At 43.0% G+C, this 20,312-nt stretch overlaps 3 protein-coding genes across 3 annotated transcripts; all 3 read left to right on the top strand.

Moving 5' to 3' along the window:
• The first annotated feature begins 467 nt into the window (after positions 1 to 467).
• Positions 468 to 1,169, top strand: LOC138351212 (alpha-(1,3)-fucosyltransferase FucT-like). The gene has a single exon (XM_069302856.1). The coding sequence runs from the start codon at positions 468 to 470 to the stop codon at positions 1,167 to 1,169; it is 702 nt and encodes a 233-aa protein (XP_069158957.1).
• A 715-nt stretch (positions 1,170 to 1,884) lies between these two features.
• Positions 1,885 to 2,436, top strand: LOC138351211 (uncharacterized). The gene has a single exon (XM_069302855.1). It carries the CDS (start codon positions 1,885 to 1,887, stop codon positions 2,434 to 2,436), a length of 552 nt encoding a protein of 183 aa, XP_069158956.1.
• A 7,566-nt stretch (positions 2,437 to 10,002) lies between these two features.
• On the top strand, positions 10,003 to 10,665 carry LOC138351210 (uncharacterized). Its single transcript, XM_069302854.1, has one exon. The coding sequence runs from the start codon at positions 10,003 to 10,005 to the stop codon at positions 10,663 to 10,665; it is 663 nt and encodes a 220-aa protein (XP_069158955.1).
• The last annotated feature ends 9,647 nt before the right edge of the window (positions 10,666 to 20,312 follow it).

Here is a 20,312-nt window from a genome sequence, read left to right as displayed (position 1 = left end):
GTATGACACAATGATGGTGGTGTATGACGCAACGATAGTGGTGTATGACAAAATGATGGCCGTGTATGACACATGGATGGTGGTGTATTACGCAATGAAGGTGGTGTATGATGCAATGATGGTGATGTATGACACAATGATGGTTTTGTATGACACAATGATGGTGGTGTATGGCACAATGATGGTTGTGTATGACACAATGATGATGGTGTATGACGCAATGAAGGTGGTGTATGACACAATGTTGGCAGTGTATGACACAATGATGGTGGTGTATGACACAATGATAGTTGTGTATATAATGATGGCGATATGTGACTCAATGATGGCGGTGCATGACACAATGTTGGTGGTGAATGACACAATGATAGTGGTATATTAGAAAATGATAGTGGTGTATGACACAATGATGGTGGTGTATGACAATGATCGAGGTGTATGACACAATGTTGGTGGTGTATGACACAATGTTGGTGGTGTATGACACAATGATGGCAGTGTATGACACAATGATGGTGGTGTATGACACAATGACAGTTGTGTATGACATAATGATGGCGGTATGTGATTCAATGATGGCGGTGCATGACACAATGTTGGTGGTGTATCACACAATGATAGTGGTATATGACAAAATGATAGTGGTGTATGACACAATGATTGTGGTGTATGACACAATGATCGTGGTGTATGACACAATGTTGGTGGTGTATGACACAATGTTGGTAGTGTATGACACAATAATAATTTTGTATGAAACAATGATGGCGGTAAATGACACAATGATATTGGTGTATGACGCAATGAAGGTGGTGTTTGATGCAATGATAGTCGTGTATGACACAATGTTGGTGTATGACACAATGACAGTGGTGTATGACGCAATAATAATTTTGTATGACACAGTGATGGCGGTGTATGACACAATGATGGCGGTGTATGACACAATGATAGTTGTGTATGACATAATGATGGCGGTATATGACTCAATGATGGCTGTGCATGACACAATGTTGGTGGTGTATGACACAATGATAGTGGTATATGACAAAATGATAGTGGTGTATGACACAATGATGGTGGTGTATGACACAATGATCGTGGAGTTTGACACAATGTTGGTTTATGATACAATGATGGTTGTGAATGACTTTGACGATGGTATATGACACATAGATGGAGGCGTATGACACAATGATGGTAGTGTATGACACAATTTTGGTGGTGTATGGCACAATGATGGTGGTGTATGGCAAAATAATAGTGGTGTATGACACAATGATGGCGGTGTATGACGCAATGATGGCAGTGTATGACACAAAGATGACGTTGTATGACACAATGATGGTTGTGTATGATGCAATGATAGTGGTGTATGACACTATGATGATGGTGTATGACACATTGATGATGGTGTATGACGCAATGATGGTGGTGTATGATGCAATGATGGTGGTGTATGACACAATAATAAATGTGTATGACACAATGATAGCGGTGCATGACGCAATGATGGCGGTGTATGACACAATGAGGACGGTGCATAACACAATGATGGTGGTCTATGACGCAATGATAGTGGTGTATGACACTATGATTTCTGTGTAGGACATGATGATGATGGTGTATGACGCAATGATGGTGTTGTATGACGCAATGATGGTGGTGTATGACACAAGGATGGTGGTGTATGGCACAATGATTGTGGTGTATGACTATGGCAGAGGTGTATGACACAATGATGGTGGTGTATTACACAATGATGGTGGTGTATGACACAATGATGGTGGTTTATGACTCAATGATGTGGTGAGTGACACAGCGATAGTGGTGAACGACACAACGATAGTGGTGTATGACACAATGATGGCCATGTAAGACACAATGACGGTGGTGTATTACGCAATGAAGGTATTGTATGATGCAATGATAATGTATGACACAATGATGGTTTTGTATGACACAATGATGGTGGTGTATAAAACAATGATGCATGTGTATGACACAATGATGGTGGTGTATGACGCAATGAAGGTGGTGTATGACACAATGATGGCAGGTTATGACACAATAATGGTGGTGTATGACACAATGATAGTTGTGTATATAATGATGGCGGTATATGACTCAATGATGGCGGTGCATGACACAATGTTGGTGGTGTATGACACAATGATGGCAGTGTATTACACAATGATGGTGGTGTATGACACAATGATAGTGGTATATGACTCAATGATGGCGGTGCATGACACAATGTTGGTGGTATATGACACAATGATAGTGGTATATGACAAAATGATAGTGATGTATGACACAATGATGGTGGTGTATGACACAATGATCGTGGAGTATGACACAATGATCGTGGAGTATGACACAATGTTGGTTTATGATATAATGATGGTAGTGTATGACTATGACGATGGTATATGACACATGGATGGAGGCATATGACACAATGATGGTAGTGTATGACACAATTTTGGTGGTGTATGACACAATGATGGTGGTGTATGGCAAAATAATAGTGGTGTATGACACAATGATGGAGGTGTATGGCGCAATGATGGCAGTGTATGACACAAAGATGACGTTGTATGACACAATGATGGTTGTGTATGATGCAATGATAGTGGTGTATGACACTATGATGGTGGTGTATGACACATTGATGATGGTGTATGACGCAATGATGGTGGTGTATGACGCAATGATGGTGGTGCATGACACAATGATGGTGGTGTATGACACAATGATGGTGGTGTAAGACACAATGATGGTGGTGTGTGACTATGACGGTGGGGTATGACACAATGATGGTGGTGTATTACACAATGATAGTGGTGTATGACACAATGACGGTCATGTATGACTCAATGATGTGGTGTATGACACAATGATGGTGGTGTATGACACAATGATGGTGGTGTATGACACAATGATGGTGGTGTATGACACAATGATGGTGGTGTATGACGCAATGATGATGGTGTATGACACAATGATGGCCGTGTATGACACAATGATGGTGGTGTATGACGCATTGAAGGTGGTGTATGATGCAATGATGTTGGTGTACGACACAATGATGGTGGTGTATGACACAATGATGGTTTTGTATGACACAATGATGGTGGCGTATGACACAATGATGGTGTTGTATGACACAATGATAGTTGTGTATGACTCAATGATGGTGGTATATGACACGATGATGGCGGTGCATGACACAATGATGGTGGTGTATGACACAATGATTGTGGTATATGACAAAAAGATAGTGGTGTATGACACAATGATGGTGGTGTATGACACAATGATGGCGGTGTATGACACAATGTTGGTGGTGTATGACACAATGATAGTGGTGTATGACACAATAATAATTTTGTATGACACAATGATAGCAGTGTATGACAATGATGGTGGTGTATGACACAATGATGGTGGTGTATGATGCAATTATAATGGTGTATGACACAATGATGGTGGTGTATGACACAATGATGGCAATGCCTGACACAATGATGGTGGTGTATGATACAATGATGGTGGTGTATGACACAGTGATAGTGGTGTGTGACACAATGATAGGTGTGTATGACACAAGAATGGTGGTGTATGACACAATAATAGTGGTGTATGACACAATGATTGTAGTGTATGCCATGATGATGGTGGTGTATGACTATGACGGTGGTGTATGACACAATGATGGTGGTGTATGAATATGACGGTAGTGTATGGCACAATGATTGTGGTGTATGACACAATGATAGTTGTGTCTGACATAATGATGGTGGTATATCACTCAATGATGGCGGTGCATGTCACAATGTTGGTGGTATATGACAAAATGATAGTGATGTATGACACAATGATGGTGGTGTATGACACAATGATCGTGGAATATGACACAATGATCGTGGAGTATGACACAATGTTGGTTTATGAAACAATGATGGTAGTGTATGACTACGACGATGGTATATGACACATGGATGGAGGCGTATGACACAATGATGGTAGTGTATTGACACAATTTTGGTGGTGTATGACACAATGATGGTGGTGTATTGCAAAATAATAGTGGTGTATGACACAATGATAACGGTGTATGGCGCAATGATGGCAGTGTATGACAAAAATATGACGTTACATGACACAATGATGGTTGTGTATGATGCATTGATAGTGGTGTATGACACTATGATGGTGGTGAATGACACATTGATGATGGTGTATGACGCAATAATGGTGGTGTATGACGCAATGATGGTGGTGTATGACACTGATGATGGTGTATGACACAATGATGGTGGTGTATGACACAATGATGGTGGTGTGTGACTATGACGGTGGTGTATGACACAATGATAATGGTGTATTACACAATGATGGTGGTGTATGACACAATGACGGTCATGTATGACTCAATGATGTGGTGTATGACACAATGATGGTGGTGTATGACACAATAATGGTGGTGTATGACACAATGATGGTGGTGTATGACGCAATGATAATGGTGTATGACACAATGATGGCCGTGTATGACACAATGATGGTGGTGTATGACGCATTGAAGGTGGTGTATGATGCAATGATGGTGGTGTATGACACAATGATGGTGGTGTATGACACAATGATGGTGGTGTATGACAATGATGGTGGTGTATGACACAATGATGGTGTTGTATGACACAATGATAGTTGTGTATGACACAATGATGGTGGTATATGACACAATGATGGTGGTGTATGACACAATGATGGTGGTGTATGACACAATGTTGGTGGTTTATGACACAATGATAGTGGTGTATGACACAATAATTATTTTGTATGACACAATGATAGCAGTGTATGACAATGATGGTGGTGTATGACACAATGATGGTGGTGTATGATGCAATTATTATGGTGTATGAAACAATGATGGTGGTGTATGACAAAATGATTGTCGTGTATGACACATTTATGGTGGTGTATGATGCAATAATAGTGGTGTATGACACAATGATGTGGTGTATGACACAATAATGGTGGTGTATGACACAATGATGGTGGTGTATGACGCAATGATGGTGGTGTATGACACAATGATGATCATGTATGACACAATGATGGTGGTGTAAGACACAATGATGGTGGTGTATGACACAATGATGGTGGTGTATGACACAATGATGGTGGTGTATGACGCAATGATGATGGTGTATGACACAATGATGGCCGTGTATGACACAATGATGGTGGTGTATGACGCATTGAAGGTGGTGTATGATGCAATGATGTTGGTGTACGACACAATGATGGTGGTGTGTGACACAATGAAGGTTTTGTATGACACAATGATGGTGGCGTATGACACAATGATGGTGTTGTATGACACAATGATAGTTGTGTATGACTCAATGATGGTGGTATATGACACAATGATGGCGGTGCATGACACAATGATGGTGGTGTATGACACAATGATAGTGGTATATGACAAAAAGATAGTGGTGTATGACACAATGATGGTGGTGTATAACACAATGATGGTGGTGTATGACACAATGTTGGTGGTGTATGACACAATGATAGTGGTGTATGACACAATAATAATTTTGTATGACACAATGATAGCAGTGTATGACAATGATGGTGGTGTATGACACAATGATGGTTGTGTATGATGCAATTATAATGGTGTATGACACAATGATGGTGGTGTATGACACAATGATGGCAATGCCTGACACAATGATGGTGGTGTATGATACAATGATGGTGGTGTATGACACAGTGATAGTGGTGTGTGACACAATGATAGTGGTGTATGACACAAGAATGGTGGTGTATGACACAATAATAGTGGTGTATGACACAATGATTGTAGTGTATGCCATGATGATGGTGGTGTATGACTATGACGGTGGTGTATGACACAATGATGGTGGTGTATGAATATGACGGTAGTGTATGGCACAATGATTGTGGTGTATGACACAATGATAGTTGTGTCTGACATAATGATGGCGGTATATCACTCAATGATGGCGGTGCATGACACAATGTTGGTGGTGTATGACACAATGATAGTGGTATATGACAAAATGATAGTGATGTATGACACAATGATGGTGGTGTATGACACAATGATCGTGGAGTATGACACAATGATCGTGGAGTATGACACAATGTTGGTTTATGATACAATGATGGTAGTGTATGACTATGACAATGGTATATGACACATGGATGGAGGCGTATGACACAATGATGGTAGTGTATTGACACAATTTTGGTGGTGTATGACACAATGATGGTGGTGTATGACACAATGTTGGTGGTTTATGACACAATGATAGTGGTGTATGACACAATAATTATTTTGTATGACACAATGATAGCAGTGTATGACAATGATGGTGGTGTATGACACAATGATGGTGGTGTATGATGCAATTATTATGGTGTATGAAACAATGATGGTGGTGTATGACAAAATGATTGTCGTGTATGACACAATGATGGTTGTGTATGATGCAATGATAGTGGTGTATGACACTATGATGGTGGTGTATGACACATTGATGATGGTGTATGACGCAATAATGGTGGTGTATGACGCAATGATGGTGGTGTATGACACTGATGATGGTGTATGACACAATGATGGTGGTGTATGACACAATGATGGTGGTGTGTGACTATGACGGTGGTGTATGACACAATGATAATGGTGTATTACACAATGATGGTGGTGTATGACACAATGACGGTCATGTATGACTCAATGATGTGGTGTATGACACAATGATGGTGGTGTATGACACAATAATGGTGGTGTATGACACAATGATGGTGGTGTATGACGCAATGATAATGGTGTATGACACAATGATGGCCGTGTATGACACAATGATGGTGGTGTATGACGCATTGAAGGTGGTGTATGATGCAATGATGGTGGTGTATGACACAATGATGGTGGTGTATGACACAATGATGGTGGTGTATGACAATGATGGTGGTGTATGACACAATGATGGTGTTGTATGACACAATGATAGTTGTGTATGACACAATGATGGTGGTATATGACACAATGATGGTGGTGTATGACACAATGATGGTGGTGTATGACACAATGTTGGTGGTTTATGACACAATGATAGTGGTGTATGACACAATAATTATTTTGTATGACACAATGATAGCAGTGTATGACAATGATGGTGGTGTATGACACTATGATGGGGGTGTATGATGCAATTATTATGGTGTATGAAACAATGATGGTGGTGTATGACAAAATGATTGTCGTGTATGACACATTTATGGTGGTGTATGATGCAATAATAGTGGTGTATGACACAATGATGTGGTGTATGACACAATAATGGTGGTGTATGACACAATGATGGTGGTGTATGACGCAATGATGGTGGTGTATGACACAATGATGATCATGTATGACACAATGATGGCCGTGTATGACACACTGATGGTCGTGTATGACGCAATAATGGTGGTGTACGACACAATGATTGCGCTGCATGATACAATGATGGTGGTGTATGATGCAATTATAGTGGTGTATGACACAATGATGGTCGTGTATGACGCAATGATGGTGGTGTATGACACAATGATGGTGGAGTATAACAAAATGATGGTGGAGTATGACATAATGATGGTGGTGTATGACACATTGATGGTATTGTATGACCATGACGGTGGTATATGACGCAATGATGGAGGTGTATGACACAATGATAATAGTGTTTGACACAATGTTGGTGGTGTATGACACAATAATGGTGGTGTATGACACAATAATAGTTGTGTATGACACAATGATGGCGGTGCATGACGCAAAGATTGCGGTGTATGACACAATGAGGACGGTGTATGACACAATGATGGTGGTCTATGACGCAATGATAGTGGTGTATGACACTATGATTTTGGTGTAGGACATAATGATGATGGTGTATGACACTATGATTTTGGTGTAGCACATAATGATGATGGTGCATGACGCAATGATGGTGTTTTATGACACAATGATGGTGGTGTATGACACAATGATGGTGGTGTATGACACAATTTTGTGGTGTATGACTATGACAGTGGTATATGGCACAATGATGGTGGTGTATGACACAATGATGGTGGTGTATGACGCAACGATATTGGTGTATGACAAAATGATGGCCGTGTATGACACAATGATGGTGGTGTATTAAGCAATGAAGGTGGTGTATGATGCAATGATGATGGTGTATGACACAATGATGTTTTTGTATGACACAATGATGGTGGTGTATGACACAATGATGGTTGTATATGACACAATGATGGTGGTGTATGACGCAATGAAGGTGGTGTATGACACAATGATGGCAGTGTATGACACAATGATGGTGGTGTATGACACAATGATGGTGTTGTATGACACAATGATAGTTGTGTATGACACAATGATGGTGGTATATGACACAATGATGGTGGTGTATGACACAATGATGGTGGTGTATGACACAATGTTGGTGGTTTATGACACAATGATAGTGGTGTATGACACAATAATTATTTTGTATGACACAATGATAGCAGTGTATGACAATGATAGTGGTGTATGACACCATGATGGTGGTGTATGATGCAATTATTATGGTGTATGAAACAATGATGGTGGTGTATGACAAAATGATTGTCGTGTATGACACATTTATGGTGGTGTATGATGCAATAATAGTGGTGTATGACACAATGATGTGGTGTATGACACAATAATGGTGGTGTATGACACAATGATGGTGGTGTATGACGCAATGATGGTGGTGTATGACACAATGATGATCATGTATGACACAATGATGGCCGTGTATGACACACTGATGGTCGTGTATGACGCAATAATGGTGGTGTACGACACAATGATTGCGCTGCATGATACAATGATGGTGGTGTATGATGCAATGATAGTGGTGTATGACACAATGATGGTCGTGTATGACGCAATGATGGTGGTGTATGACACAATGATGGTGGAGTATAACAAAATGATGGTGGAGTATGACATAATGATGGTGGTGTATGACACAATGATGGTATTGTATGACCATGACGGTGGTATATGACGCAATGATGGAGGTGTATGACACAATGATAATAGTGTTTGACACAATGTTGGTGGTGTATGACACAATAATGGTGGTGAATGACACAATAATAGTTGTGTATGACACAATGATGGCGGTGCATGACGCAAAGATTGCGGTGTATGACACAATGAGGACGGTGTAAGACACAATGATGGTGGTCTATGACGCAATGATAGTGGTGTATGACACTATGATTTTGGTGTAGGACATAATGATGATGGTGTATGACACTATGATTTTGGTGTAGCACATAATGATAATGGTGTATGACGCAATGATGGTGTTTTATGACACAATGATGGTGGTGTATGACACAATGATGGTGGTGTATGACACAATTTTGTGGTGTATGACTATGACAGTGGTATATGGCACAATGATGGTGGTGTATGACACAATGATGGGGGTGTATGACGCAACGATAGTGGTGTATGACAAAATGATGGCCGTGTATGACACAATGATGGTGGTGTATTAAGCAATGAAGGTGGTGTATGATGCAATGATGGTGGTGTATGACACAATGATGGTGGTGTATGACACAATGATGGTTGTATATGACACAATGATGGTGGTGTATGACGCAATGAAGGTGGTGTATGACACAATGATGGCAGTGTATGACACAATGATGGTGGTGTATGACACAATGATAGTTGTTTATATAATGATGGCGATATGTGACTCAATTATGACGGTGCATGACACAATGTTGGTGGTGTATGACACAATGATAGTGGTATATGACAAAATGATAGTGGTGTATGACACAATGATGGTGGTGTATGACACAATGATCGAGGTGTATGACACAATGTTGGTGGTATATGACACAATGTTGGTGGTGTATGACACAATGATGGCAGTGTATGACACAATGATAGTGGTGTATGACACAATGATAGTTGTGTATGACATAATGATGGCGGTATATGACTCAATGATGGCGGTGCATGACACAATGTTGGAGGTGTATGACACAATGATAGTGGTATATGACAAAATGATAGTGGTGTATGACACAATGATTGTGGTGTATGACACAATGGTCGTGGTGTATGACACAATGTTGGTGGTGTATGACACAATAATAATTTTGTATGAAACAATGATGGCGGTGAATGACACAATGATATTGGTGTATGACGTAATGAAGGTGGTGTTTGATGCAATGATAGTGGTGTATGACGCAATGTTGGTGTATGACACAATTATCGTGGTGTATGACGCAATAATAATTTTGTATGACACAGTGATGGCGGTGTATGACACAATGATGGCGGTGTATGATACAATGATGGCGGTACATGATACAATAATGGTGGTATATGATGCAATGATAGTGGTGTATTACACTATGATGTTGGTGTATGACACAATGATGGTGGTGTATGACGCAATGATAGTGGTGTATGACGCAATGATGGTGGTGTATGGCACAATGATGGTTGTGTATGATGCAATGATGATGGTGTGGCACATTGATTGTGGTGTTTGACACAATGATGGTGGTGTGACACAATGATGGTGGTTTATGACACAATGATGGTGGTTTATGACACAATGATGGTGGTGTATGACACAATGATGGTATATGACTATGACGGTGGTGTATGACACAATGATGGAGGTGTGTGACACAATAATAGTGGTGTATGACACAATGATGGTGGTGTATGACGCATTGAAGGTGGTGTATGATGCAATGATGGTGGTGTATGACACAATGATGGTGGTGTATGACACAATGATGGTGGTGTATGACAATGATGGTGGTGTATGACACAATGATGGTGTTGTATGACACAATGATAGTTGTGTATGACACAATGATGGTGGTATATGACACAATGATGGTGGTGTATGACACAATGATGGTGGTGTATGACACAATGTTGGTGGTTTATGACACAATGATAGTGGTGTATGACACAATAATTATTTTGTATGACACAATGATAGCAGTGTATGACAATGATGGTGGTGTATGACACAATGATGGTGGTGTATGATGCAATTATTATGGTGTATGAAACAATGATGGTGGTGTATGACAAAATGATTGTCGTGTATGACACATTTATGGTGGTGTATGATGCAATAATAGTGGTGTATGACACAATGATGTGGTGTATGACACAATAATGGTGGTGTATGACACAATGATGGTGGTGTATGACGCAATGATGGTGGTGTATGACACAATGATGATCATGTATGACACAATGATGGTGGTGTAAGACACAATGATGGTGGTGTATGACACAATGATGGTGGTGTATGACACAATGATGGTGGTGTATGACGCAATGATGATGGTGTATGACACAATGATGGCCGTGTATGACACAATGATGGTGGTGTATGACGCATTGAAGGTGGTGTATGATGCAATGATGTTGGTGTACGACACAATGATGGTGGTGTGTGACACAATGAAGGTTTTGTATGACACAATGATGGTGGCGTATGACACAATGATGGTGTTGTATGACACAATGATAGTTGTGTATGACTCAATGATGGTGGTATATGACACAATGATGGCGGTGCATGACACAATGATGGTGGTGTATGACACAATGATAGTGGTATATGACAAAAAGATAGTGGTGTATGACACAATGATGGTGGTGTATAACACAATGATGGTGGTGTATGACACAATGTTGGTGGTGTATGACACAATGATAGTGGTGTATGACACAATAATAATTTTGTATGACACAATGATAGCAGTGTATGACAATGATGGTGGTGTATGACACAATGATGGTTGTGTATGATGCAATTATAATGGTGTATGACACAATGATGGTGGTGTATGACACAATGATGGCAATGCCTGACACAATGATGGTGGTGTATGATACAATGATGGTGGTGTATGACACAGTGATAGTGGTGTGTGACACAATGATAGTGGTGTATGACACAAGAATGGTGGTGTATGACACAATAATAGTGGTGTATGACACAATGATTGTAGTGTATGCCATGATGATGGTGGTGTATGACTATGACGGTGGTGTATGACACAATGATGGTGGTGTATGAATATGACGGTAGTGTATGGCACAATGATTGTGGTGTATGACACAATGATAGTTGTGTCTGACATAATGATGGCGGTATATCACTCAATGATGGCGGTGCATGACACAATGTTGGTGGTGTATGACACAATGATAGTGGTATATGACAAAATGATAGTGATGTATGACACAATGATGGTGGTGTATGACACAATGATCGTGGAGTATGACACAATGATCGTGGAGTATGACACAATGTTGGTTTATGATACAATGATGGTAGTGTATGACTATGACAATGGTATATGACACATGGATGGAGGCGTATGACACAATGATGGTAGTGTATTGACACAATTTTGGTGGTGTATGACACAATGATGGTGGTGTATGACACAATGTTGGTGGTTTATGTGTTACGGCCCTCTCGGGACGCAACGGGGTTCTTACTCTGATGTAGTTAGAGGAAGATATATATCCGGCCCCAAGCCAGTAGAGGCTATCAAGGGATGCGATCCGTGACGCAAGTAACTTAAAGGGAGTAGGGAAAGAAAGGTAAGAACTTAATATAATATAATATAACCATCACCATTTAAATATATAAAAGTAAAACGTACACAAGGGGGAGGGGTATTAACACTTTACAAAGGGGATCAACACTGTAGTCTTCTGCTGGAGACTATGGATCCTCGAAGCTAGGTGCTGAGTCCGCGGTGCTTTCTTCGTGGCCTCAAGACGTGTCCTCTGAGAACGCCGAGTCTACCCTGGCCACAGGTCAGCCACAACACAGGTCCACTGGGGGCACCGTCGTGGAGGCCGTCAACCACACGTCCAGCAGGTCTGCTGGCAGGTACTGAGCCACCAAGGCTGGTACGGCCACTCCACGAACGATAAAAGGGGTACGCCCTAGACAGGAGTCTCGTGTGATATCACCAATCACCCTCCTGTCCTCAATACCCCAGTGGATTATCGTCTCCAACCGTCGGTCCCGGGTAAATCCTTACACTGCCACTCCACTGGCAGGCTTAACACACTACAGTGTTCTTCCGGGGGGACGACGTCACCAAAGCTGCAGCAAACTTCACTGTATGGAGACTGGCTGCCTCGGGTAGACTGACTCCACCTTCAACACAGTGGTCCCAGGTCGACTCTGTAAACAGACACGTCATCAATAACTGGGACACTAATACACCACACTCACAGGCTCAGATACAAACGCCCGACATATCCACTCCATAGATGGCGCTGGCGTCGGAGCACCACCTCACCAGAGGTCAGGAGCGGCGGTGTTGAGCGCTGAACCAGACTAGAAACTGGTCCTCGAGGCCAGTACACGCTGTCCTCACTAGGTGTCGTCGTTCGTTTGGAAGGGGTTTCGGGAGCTGACCCACAGATGGCGTGTTTGTCACTGCTCCAGGCTCGAACGCTGGATCCGGGTTCGTAACACCTCCCCACCAAAAAGAATTTGGTTTGGGGTTCTATAAAAAACACAAACCAAATTAGCAGGGCGACACAACTCCAAATGGACTTACTTATACTATGAACTAGAGTGATGAGGCTGTCTTGTCCACAGAACTTTTCTACTGAGAAACCCTGGCCCCAAAGGGAGCTTGAAAATGGAAGGCAATGATCTGCCTGATATAATCGTCCACATCTCCACTGCGATGTCAAGCAGGGACATCATCTCACACCTCTCGAGTAAGGATTGGTTTCGACACGATTTGGGGTGACTCGACACTTCCTTATGTCGTGGCACCGATGATGGCTGACCACAGACGGCATTTCTGGTGCCGGTCCGATGGTCCTTCAGGGAGACAGGAACCTGGAATACAGGGGTCTGATAATTCAGAGTGATCGCGACAGTGGGTAAGTCAATACTTACAGCATACCCTACTAGGTTCACACCTAGTCCCAACAGGGCTGCTTGTACGTCGCAGATGGCATTCACTCTGCCACCGTCAGGTCGACCAACGTTCCGCATAACGCTGCATTGAGGCTCAGCTATCACGCGAGGGGTGTCAACCTGTCGGAAACAGTCACTCAATTTATCACATGTCGTACCTCCTGTATCAACCATTACCTTCCAGGTCCCTTCTTCAACTGCAACACCTGCAGTACAAATCTCCAATCCCTGGGACCTCTTCTCGATGTTCACGGGAGCCATCATCCTTCGGGTCGTCCACTGATCCTTACTGAGAACACAGAGAGCACATAGGAGAACAAAACAAAATACCGATAGGAAACATTTGGTAAGTCGAGGGATAAGTTTCCTGAGCTTGTCATGTCCATAGCCGGCACCATCCACTAGCCTGGCTTGGACAAAAGAGGGCACTAGACCTTTAGAACATGCCTCACATACCTCTGACGTCTGGGGAATCTCTGGCTGGTCCACTACACGCTGTAACTTGCCATACCGCAAGCACACCTCAGCCTTCGCTCCAGACTCGTTGGTATCCGTGGGTGTCTGCACACAAGGCCTCTTTTCTAGCTCAGGTACTTCTGCCATCGTAACCTCATGTTCCTCGTCGAGAGAATCAGGAGACACTGCTAAATAACTGTCGATCTGCGGGGGAGAGGACAAATTAGACATGTTCAAATCCGGGTCTGTCTTTACCTGGACATTACCATTGCCTGTTGTCACCTCCGACCTTGCTGTTCTGGTAGACTCGTCCGCAACCTTGGGACGATTGGTGCTCCAATCGGTCACCAAGTCGTTGGCTAGTACCACGTCAATCCCAGCCACAGGGAGGGTATCGACTACTGCCAACGCACATGTGCCGCTGAAGTAAGGCGAGTCGAGATGTACCGGCACTAAGGGGGCGATATACTGTGTTCTCGGAAACCCAACCAGGATAACCTCTGGTCTCCCATCCACACTTACTCCCTCGGGTAACGAGCTCTTCACGATCAGGGACTGGGCTGCTCCACTATCTCTGAGCACTACAATTGATCTACCAGTATGATCACTCGTTACATACCCGGTTGAAGTGTGAGGGGCCAACAAACTTGGTCCTTCCTGCGTCGTCGTAGACTGGTTTCCTACTGGTGATGTAACACAGCTCATCAACATCACCTCCCTTCGTGCGCTGCCACCTCTTCTGCCTCGGCACCTAGCAGCTATGTGCCCTTTCTGCCCACAAGTCCAGCACACCATATTCCTCCTTGGACTAAGGCGTTTCGGACTACTAGGACTTGTTCTTCGGGGGCTACTTGGGGGCGTCTTCTTAGCACTTTGTGGGACGGGTCTTTCTTCTTCATCATGAGGTCTGTCGAACCGGCGCTGGTAATTCCTTGGGACGTACTTAGCAGACGGCCTATGAGTCAGAATATACTCTTCAGCCATGGTGGCTGCTGCACTCAAGGTCTCTACCTGCTGTTCCTCTAAGTGCGTCTTGAGGTCTCCAGATAAACAATCCTTGAAGTCCTCGAGCAGAATCAGCTGTTCGAGGTCTTCCTTGGTCTCCACCTTCCGAGAGGCACACCATTCTTGAAAAAGTCGCTCCTTGATGGTGGCGAATTCGGTGAAAGTGTGCTCTGAGGTCTTCTTCAGGTTTCTGAACTTTTGCCTATATGCCTCAGGTACCAATTGGTACGCCATGAGCACCACTTTCTTCACCATATCGTAATCGCCGGAGTCGTCAAGGGATAACGTAGAGTAGGCGATTTGGGCCTTCCCAGTCAAGACTGACTGTATCATGATGGCCCAATTCTCCCTTGGCCACTCCAAAGAGGCAGCGACTTTCTCGAAGGCTGCAAAGAATTTTGACACCTCCTTCTCATGGAATTTGGGGACCATTTTGATGTTGCGTACCGGATCGAAGCTACTGGTGTCCGTTGTTTGCCTCCGACCACCACCTAATCGCAAAACTTCTAGTTCATGTTGTCTCTCTCTTTCCTCTTTGTCCTGTCGTTCTTGCCTGTCTCGTTCTTCTCTCTCTCTTTCTCGTTCTTCCCTCTCTCGTCTCTCTTCTCTTTCTCGCTCTTCTCTTTCTCGTTTCTCTTCTCTTTCTCTCTCTTCTCTCTCTCGTTTCTCTTCTCTTTCTCTCTCTTCTCTCTCGTTTCTCTTCTCTTTCTCTCTCTGCTTTCCTTTCTTCTAATTCTAAACGTCTCATCTCTAATTCTTTATCTTGTCTCTCTCGTTTCTCTTCTCTTTCTAATTCTAAACGCCTCATCGCCAATTCTTTTTCTTTCATCTCCATTTCTTTATCTTTTAATTCTCGTTCCATTTCTAACTTCTTCCATTCAATTTCCCGATTAATTTCCAGGGCACGCATCTTGACTGTTAGGAAGCTGATATTAAGCTCACCTGCATCACTGTCAACGTCACTGCCCTTATCTTCCTTTTCCGTGGAAGCTATTTCCTCACCTTCCCTTGTACTAGGAGTCTCGCTTCCCTGTTTTTCTTCTGCCTTCAGGTGCCGGTGAACCTTGGACAAGATCTCCACACGGGAATCACTGGCACGGATCTTTATCTCCAGGTAGGCGCTCACTAGTACAAGCTCTGGTTTACTCAGATATTTTAATCTGGCAAGACAATCTTCTCTGTTCAGAAAAGCCTGAACTTCGTCCAGATCATCGATGGTAGCTTTGTCTGCCATTGTCACAGATGGAACACTTAGCACTTAACACACTGCTTACACGTTAGCACTTAACGCACCGAGCACTGTTCTACGTCAATAATGCACTTTATCGCACCAAACACTGCACTTGCCAATATTGCACGTAATCACTTCGGGCACCGCACTACCCAATATTGCACTGAGTCCAAGCGAACACTTCGCTCTACAATATTGCACCGAGTCCAAGCGAACACTTCGCTCTACAATATTACACTAAATCACTGAGCACCGCACTAGTCAATATTGCACTTAATCGCTTAATCACAGCGAGCACCGCACTGCACAATATCGCACTTAGTCACTCTGAGCACCGCACAGGACGTATAACGTCACAATTGTCACACACAGGGGGAATTATTTACAGGGATTACGCCACTTCACCACCCCTGTCAAACATACTTAACAAGGGGACGGATCCCGCTGGGGATGCCAATTATGTTACGGCCCTCTCGGGACGCAACGGGGTTCTTACTCTGATGTAGTTAGAGGAAGATATATATCCGGCCCCAAGCCAGTAGAGGCTATCAAGGGATGCGATCCGTGACGCAAGTAACTTAAAGGGAGTAGGGAAAGAAAGGTAAGAACTTAATATAATATAATATAACCATCACCATTTAAATATATAAAAGTAAAACGTACACAAGGGGGAGGGGTATTAACACTTTACAAAGGGGATCAACACTGTAGTCTTCTGCTGGAGACTATGGATCCTCGAAGCTAGGTGCTGAGTCCGCGGTGCTTTCTTCGTGGCCTCAAGACGTGTCCTCTGAGAACGCCGAGTCTACCCTGGCCACAGGTCAGCCACAACACAGGTCCACTGGGGGCACCGTCGTGGAGGCCGTCAACCACACGTCCAGCAGGTCTGCTGGCAGGTACTGAGCCACCAAGGCTGGTACGGCCACTCCACGAACGATAAAAGGGGTACGCCCTAGACAGGAGTCTCGTGTGATATCACCAATCACCCTCCTGTCCTCAATACCCCAGTGGATTATCGTCTCCAACCGTCGGTCCCGGGTAAATCCTTACACTGCCACTCCACTGGCAGGCTTAACACACTACAGTGTTCTTCCGGGGGGGACGACGTCACCAAAGCTGCAGCAAACTTCACTGTATGGAGACTGGCTGCCTCGGGTAGACTGACTCCACCTTCAACACAGTGGTCCCAGGTCGACTCTGTAAACAGACACGTCATCAATAACTGGGACACTAATACACCACACTCACAGGCTCAGATACAAACGCCCGACATATCCACTCCATAGATGGCGCTGGCGTCGGAGCACCACCTCACCAGAGGTCAGGAGCGGCGGTGTTGAGCGCTGAACCAGACTAGAAACTGGTCCTCGAGGCCAGTACACGCTGTCCTCACTAGGTGTCGTCGTTCGTTTGGAAGGGGTTTCGGGAGCTGACCCACAGATGGCGTGTTTGTCACTGCTCCAGGCTCGAACGCTGGATCCGGGTTCGTAACATTATGACACAATGATAGTGGTGTATGACACAATAATTATTTTGTATGACACAATGATAGCAGTGTATGACAATGATGGTGGTGTATGACACAATGATGGTGGTGTATGATGCAATTATTATGGTGTATGAAACAATGATGGTGGTGTATGACAAAATGATTGTCGTGTATGACACAATGATGGTTGTGTATGATGCAATGATAGTGGTGTATGACACTATGATGGTGGTGTATGACACATTGATGATGGTGTATGACGCAATAATGGTGGTGTATGACGCAATGATGGTGGTGTATGACACTGATGATGGTGTATGACACAATGATGGTGGTGTATGACACAATGATGGTGGTGTGTGACTATGACGGTGGTATATGACACAATGATAATGGTGTATTACACAATGATGGTGGTGTATGACACAATGACGGTCATGTATGACTCAATGATGTGGTGTATGACACAATGATGGTGGTGTATGACACAATAATGGTGGTGTATGACACAATGATGGTGGTGTATGACGCAATGATAATGGTGTATGACACAATGATGGCCGTGTATGACACAATGATGGTGGTGTATGACGCATTGAAGGTGGTGTATGATGCAATGATGGTGGTGTATGACACAATGATGGTGGTGTATGACACAATGATGGTGGTGTATGACAATGATGGTGGTGTATGACACAATGATGGTGTTGTATGACACAATGATAGTTGTGTATGACACAATGATGGTGGTATATGACACAATGATGGTGGTGTATGACACAATGATGGTGGTGTATGACACAATGTTGGTGGTTTATGACACAATGATAGTGGTGTATGACACAATAATTATTTTGTATGACACAATGATAGCAGTGTATGACAATGATGGTGGTGTATGACACCATGATGGGGGTGTATGATGCAATTATTATGGTGTATGAAACAATGATGGTGGTGTATGACAAAATGATTGTCGTGTATGACACATTTATGGTGGTGTATGATGCAATAATAGTGGTGTATGACACAATGATGTGGTGTATGACACAATAATGGTGGTGTATGACACAATGATGGTGGTGTATGACGCAATGATGGTGGTGTATGACACAATGATGATCATGTATGACACAATGATGGCCGTGTATGACACACTGATGGTCGTGTATGACGCAATAATGGTGGTGTACGACACAATGATTGCGCTGCATGATACAATGATGGTGGTGTATGATGCAATGATAGTGGTGTATGACACAATGATGGTCGTGTATGACGCAATGATGGTGGTGTATGACACAATGATGGTGGAGTATAACAAAATGATGGTGGAGTATGACATAATGATGGTGGTGTATGACACAATGATGGTATTGTATGACCATGACGGTGGTATATGACGCAATGATGGAGGTGTATGACACAATGATAATAGTGTTTGACACAATGTTGGTGGTGTATGACACAATAATGGTGGTGTATGACACAATAATAGTTGTGTATGACACAATGATGGCGGTGCATGACGCAAAGATTGCGGTGTATGACACAATGAGGACGGTGTATGACACAATGATGGTGGTCTATGACGCAATGATAGTGGTGTATGACACTATGATTTTGGTGTAGGACATAATGATGATGGTGTATGACACTATGATTTTGGTGTAGCACATAATGATGATGGTGTATGACGCAATGATGGTGTTTTATGACACAATGATGGTGGTGTATGACACAATGATGGTGGTGTATGACACAATTTTGTGGTGTATGACTATGACAGTGGTATATGGCACAATGATGGTGGTGTATGACACAATGATGGTGGTGTATGACGCAACGATAGTGGTGTATGACAAAATGATGGCCGTGTATGACACAATGATGGTGGTGTATTAAGCAATGAAGGTGGTGTATGATGCAATGATGATGGTGTATGACACAATGATGTTTTTGTATGACACAATGATGGTGGTGTATGACACAATGATGGTTGTATATGACACAATGATGGTGGTGT

Source organism: Procambarus clarkii, chromosome 48, assembly GCF_040958095.1.
Source record: "Procambarus clarkii isolate CNS0578487 chromosome 48, FALCON_Pclarkii_2.0, whole genome shotgun sequence".
In the NCBI taxonomy this organism is placed as follows: Eukaryota; Metazoa; Arthropoda; class Malacostraca; order Decapoda; family Cambaridae; genus Procambarus; species Procambarus clarkii.
This window is presented reverse-complemented; position numbering and strand designations above follow the sequence as displayed.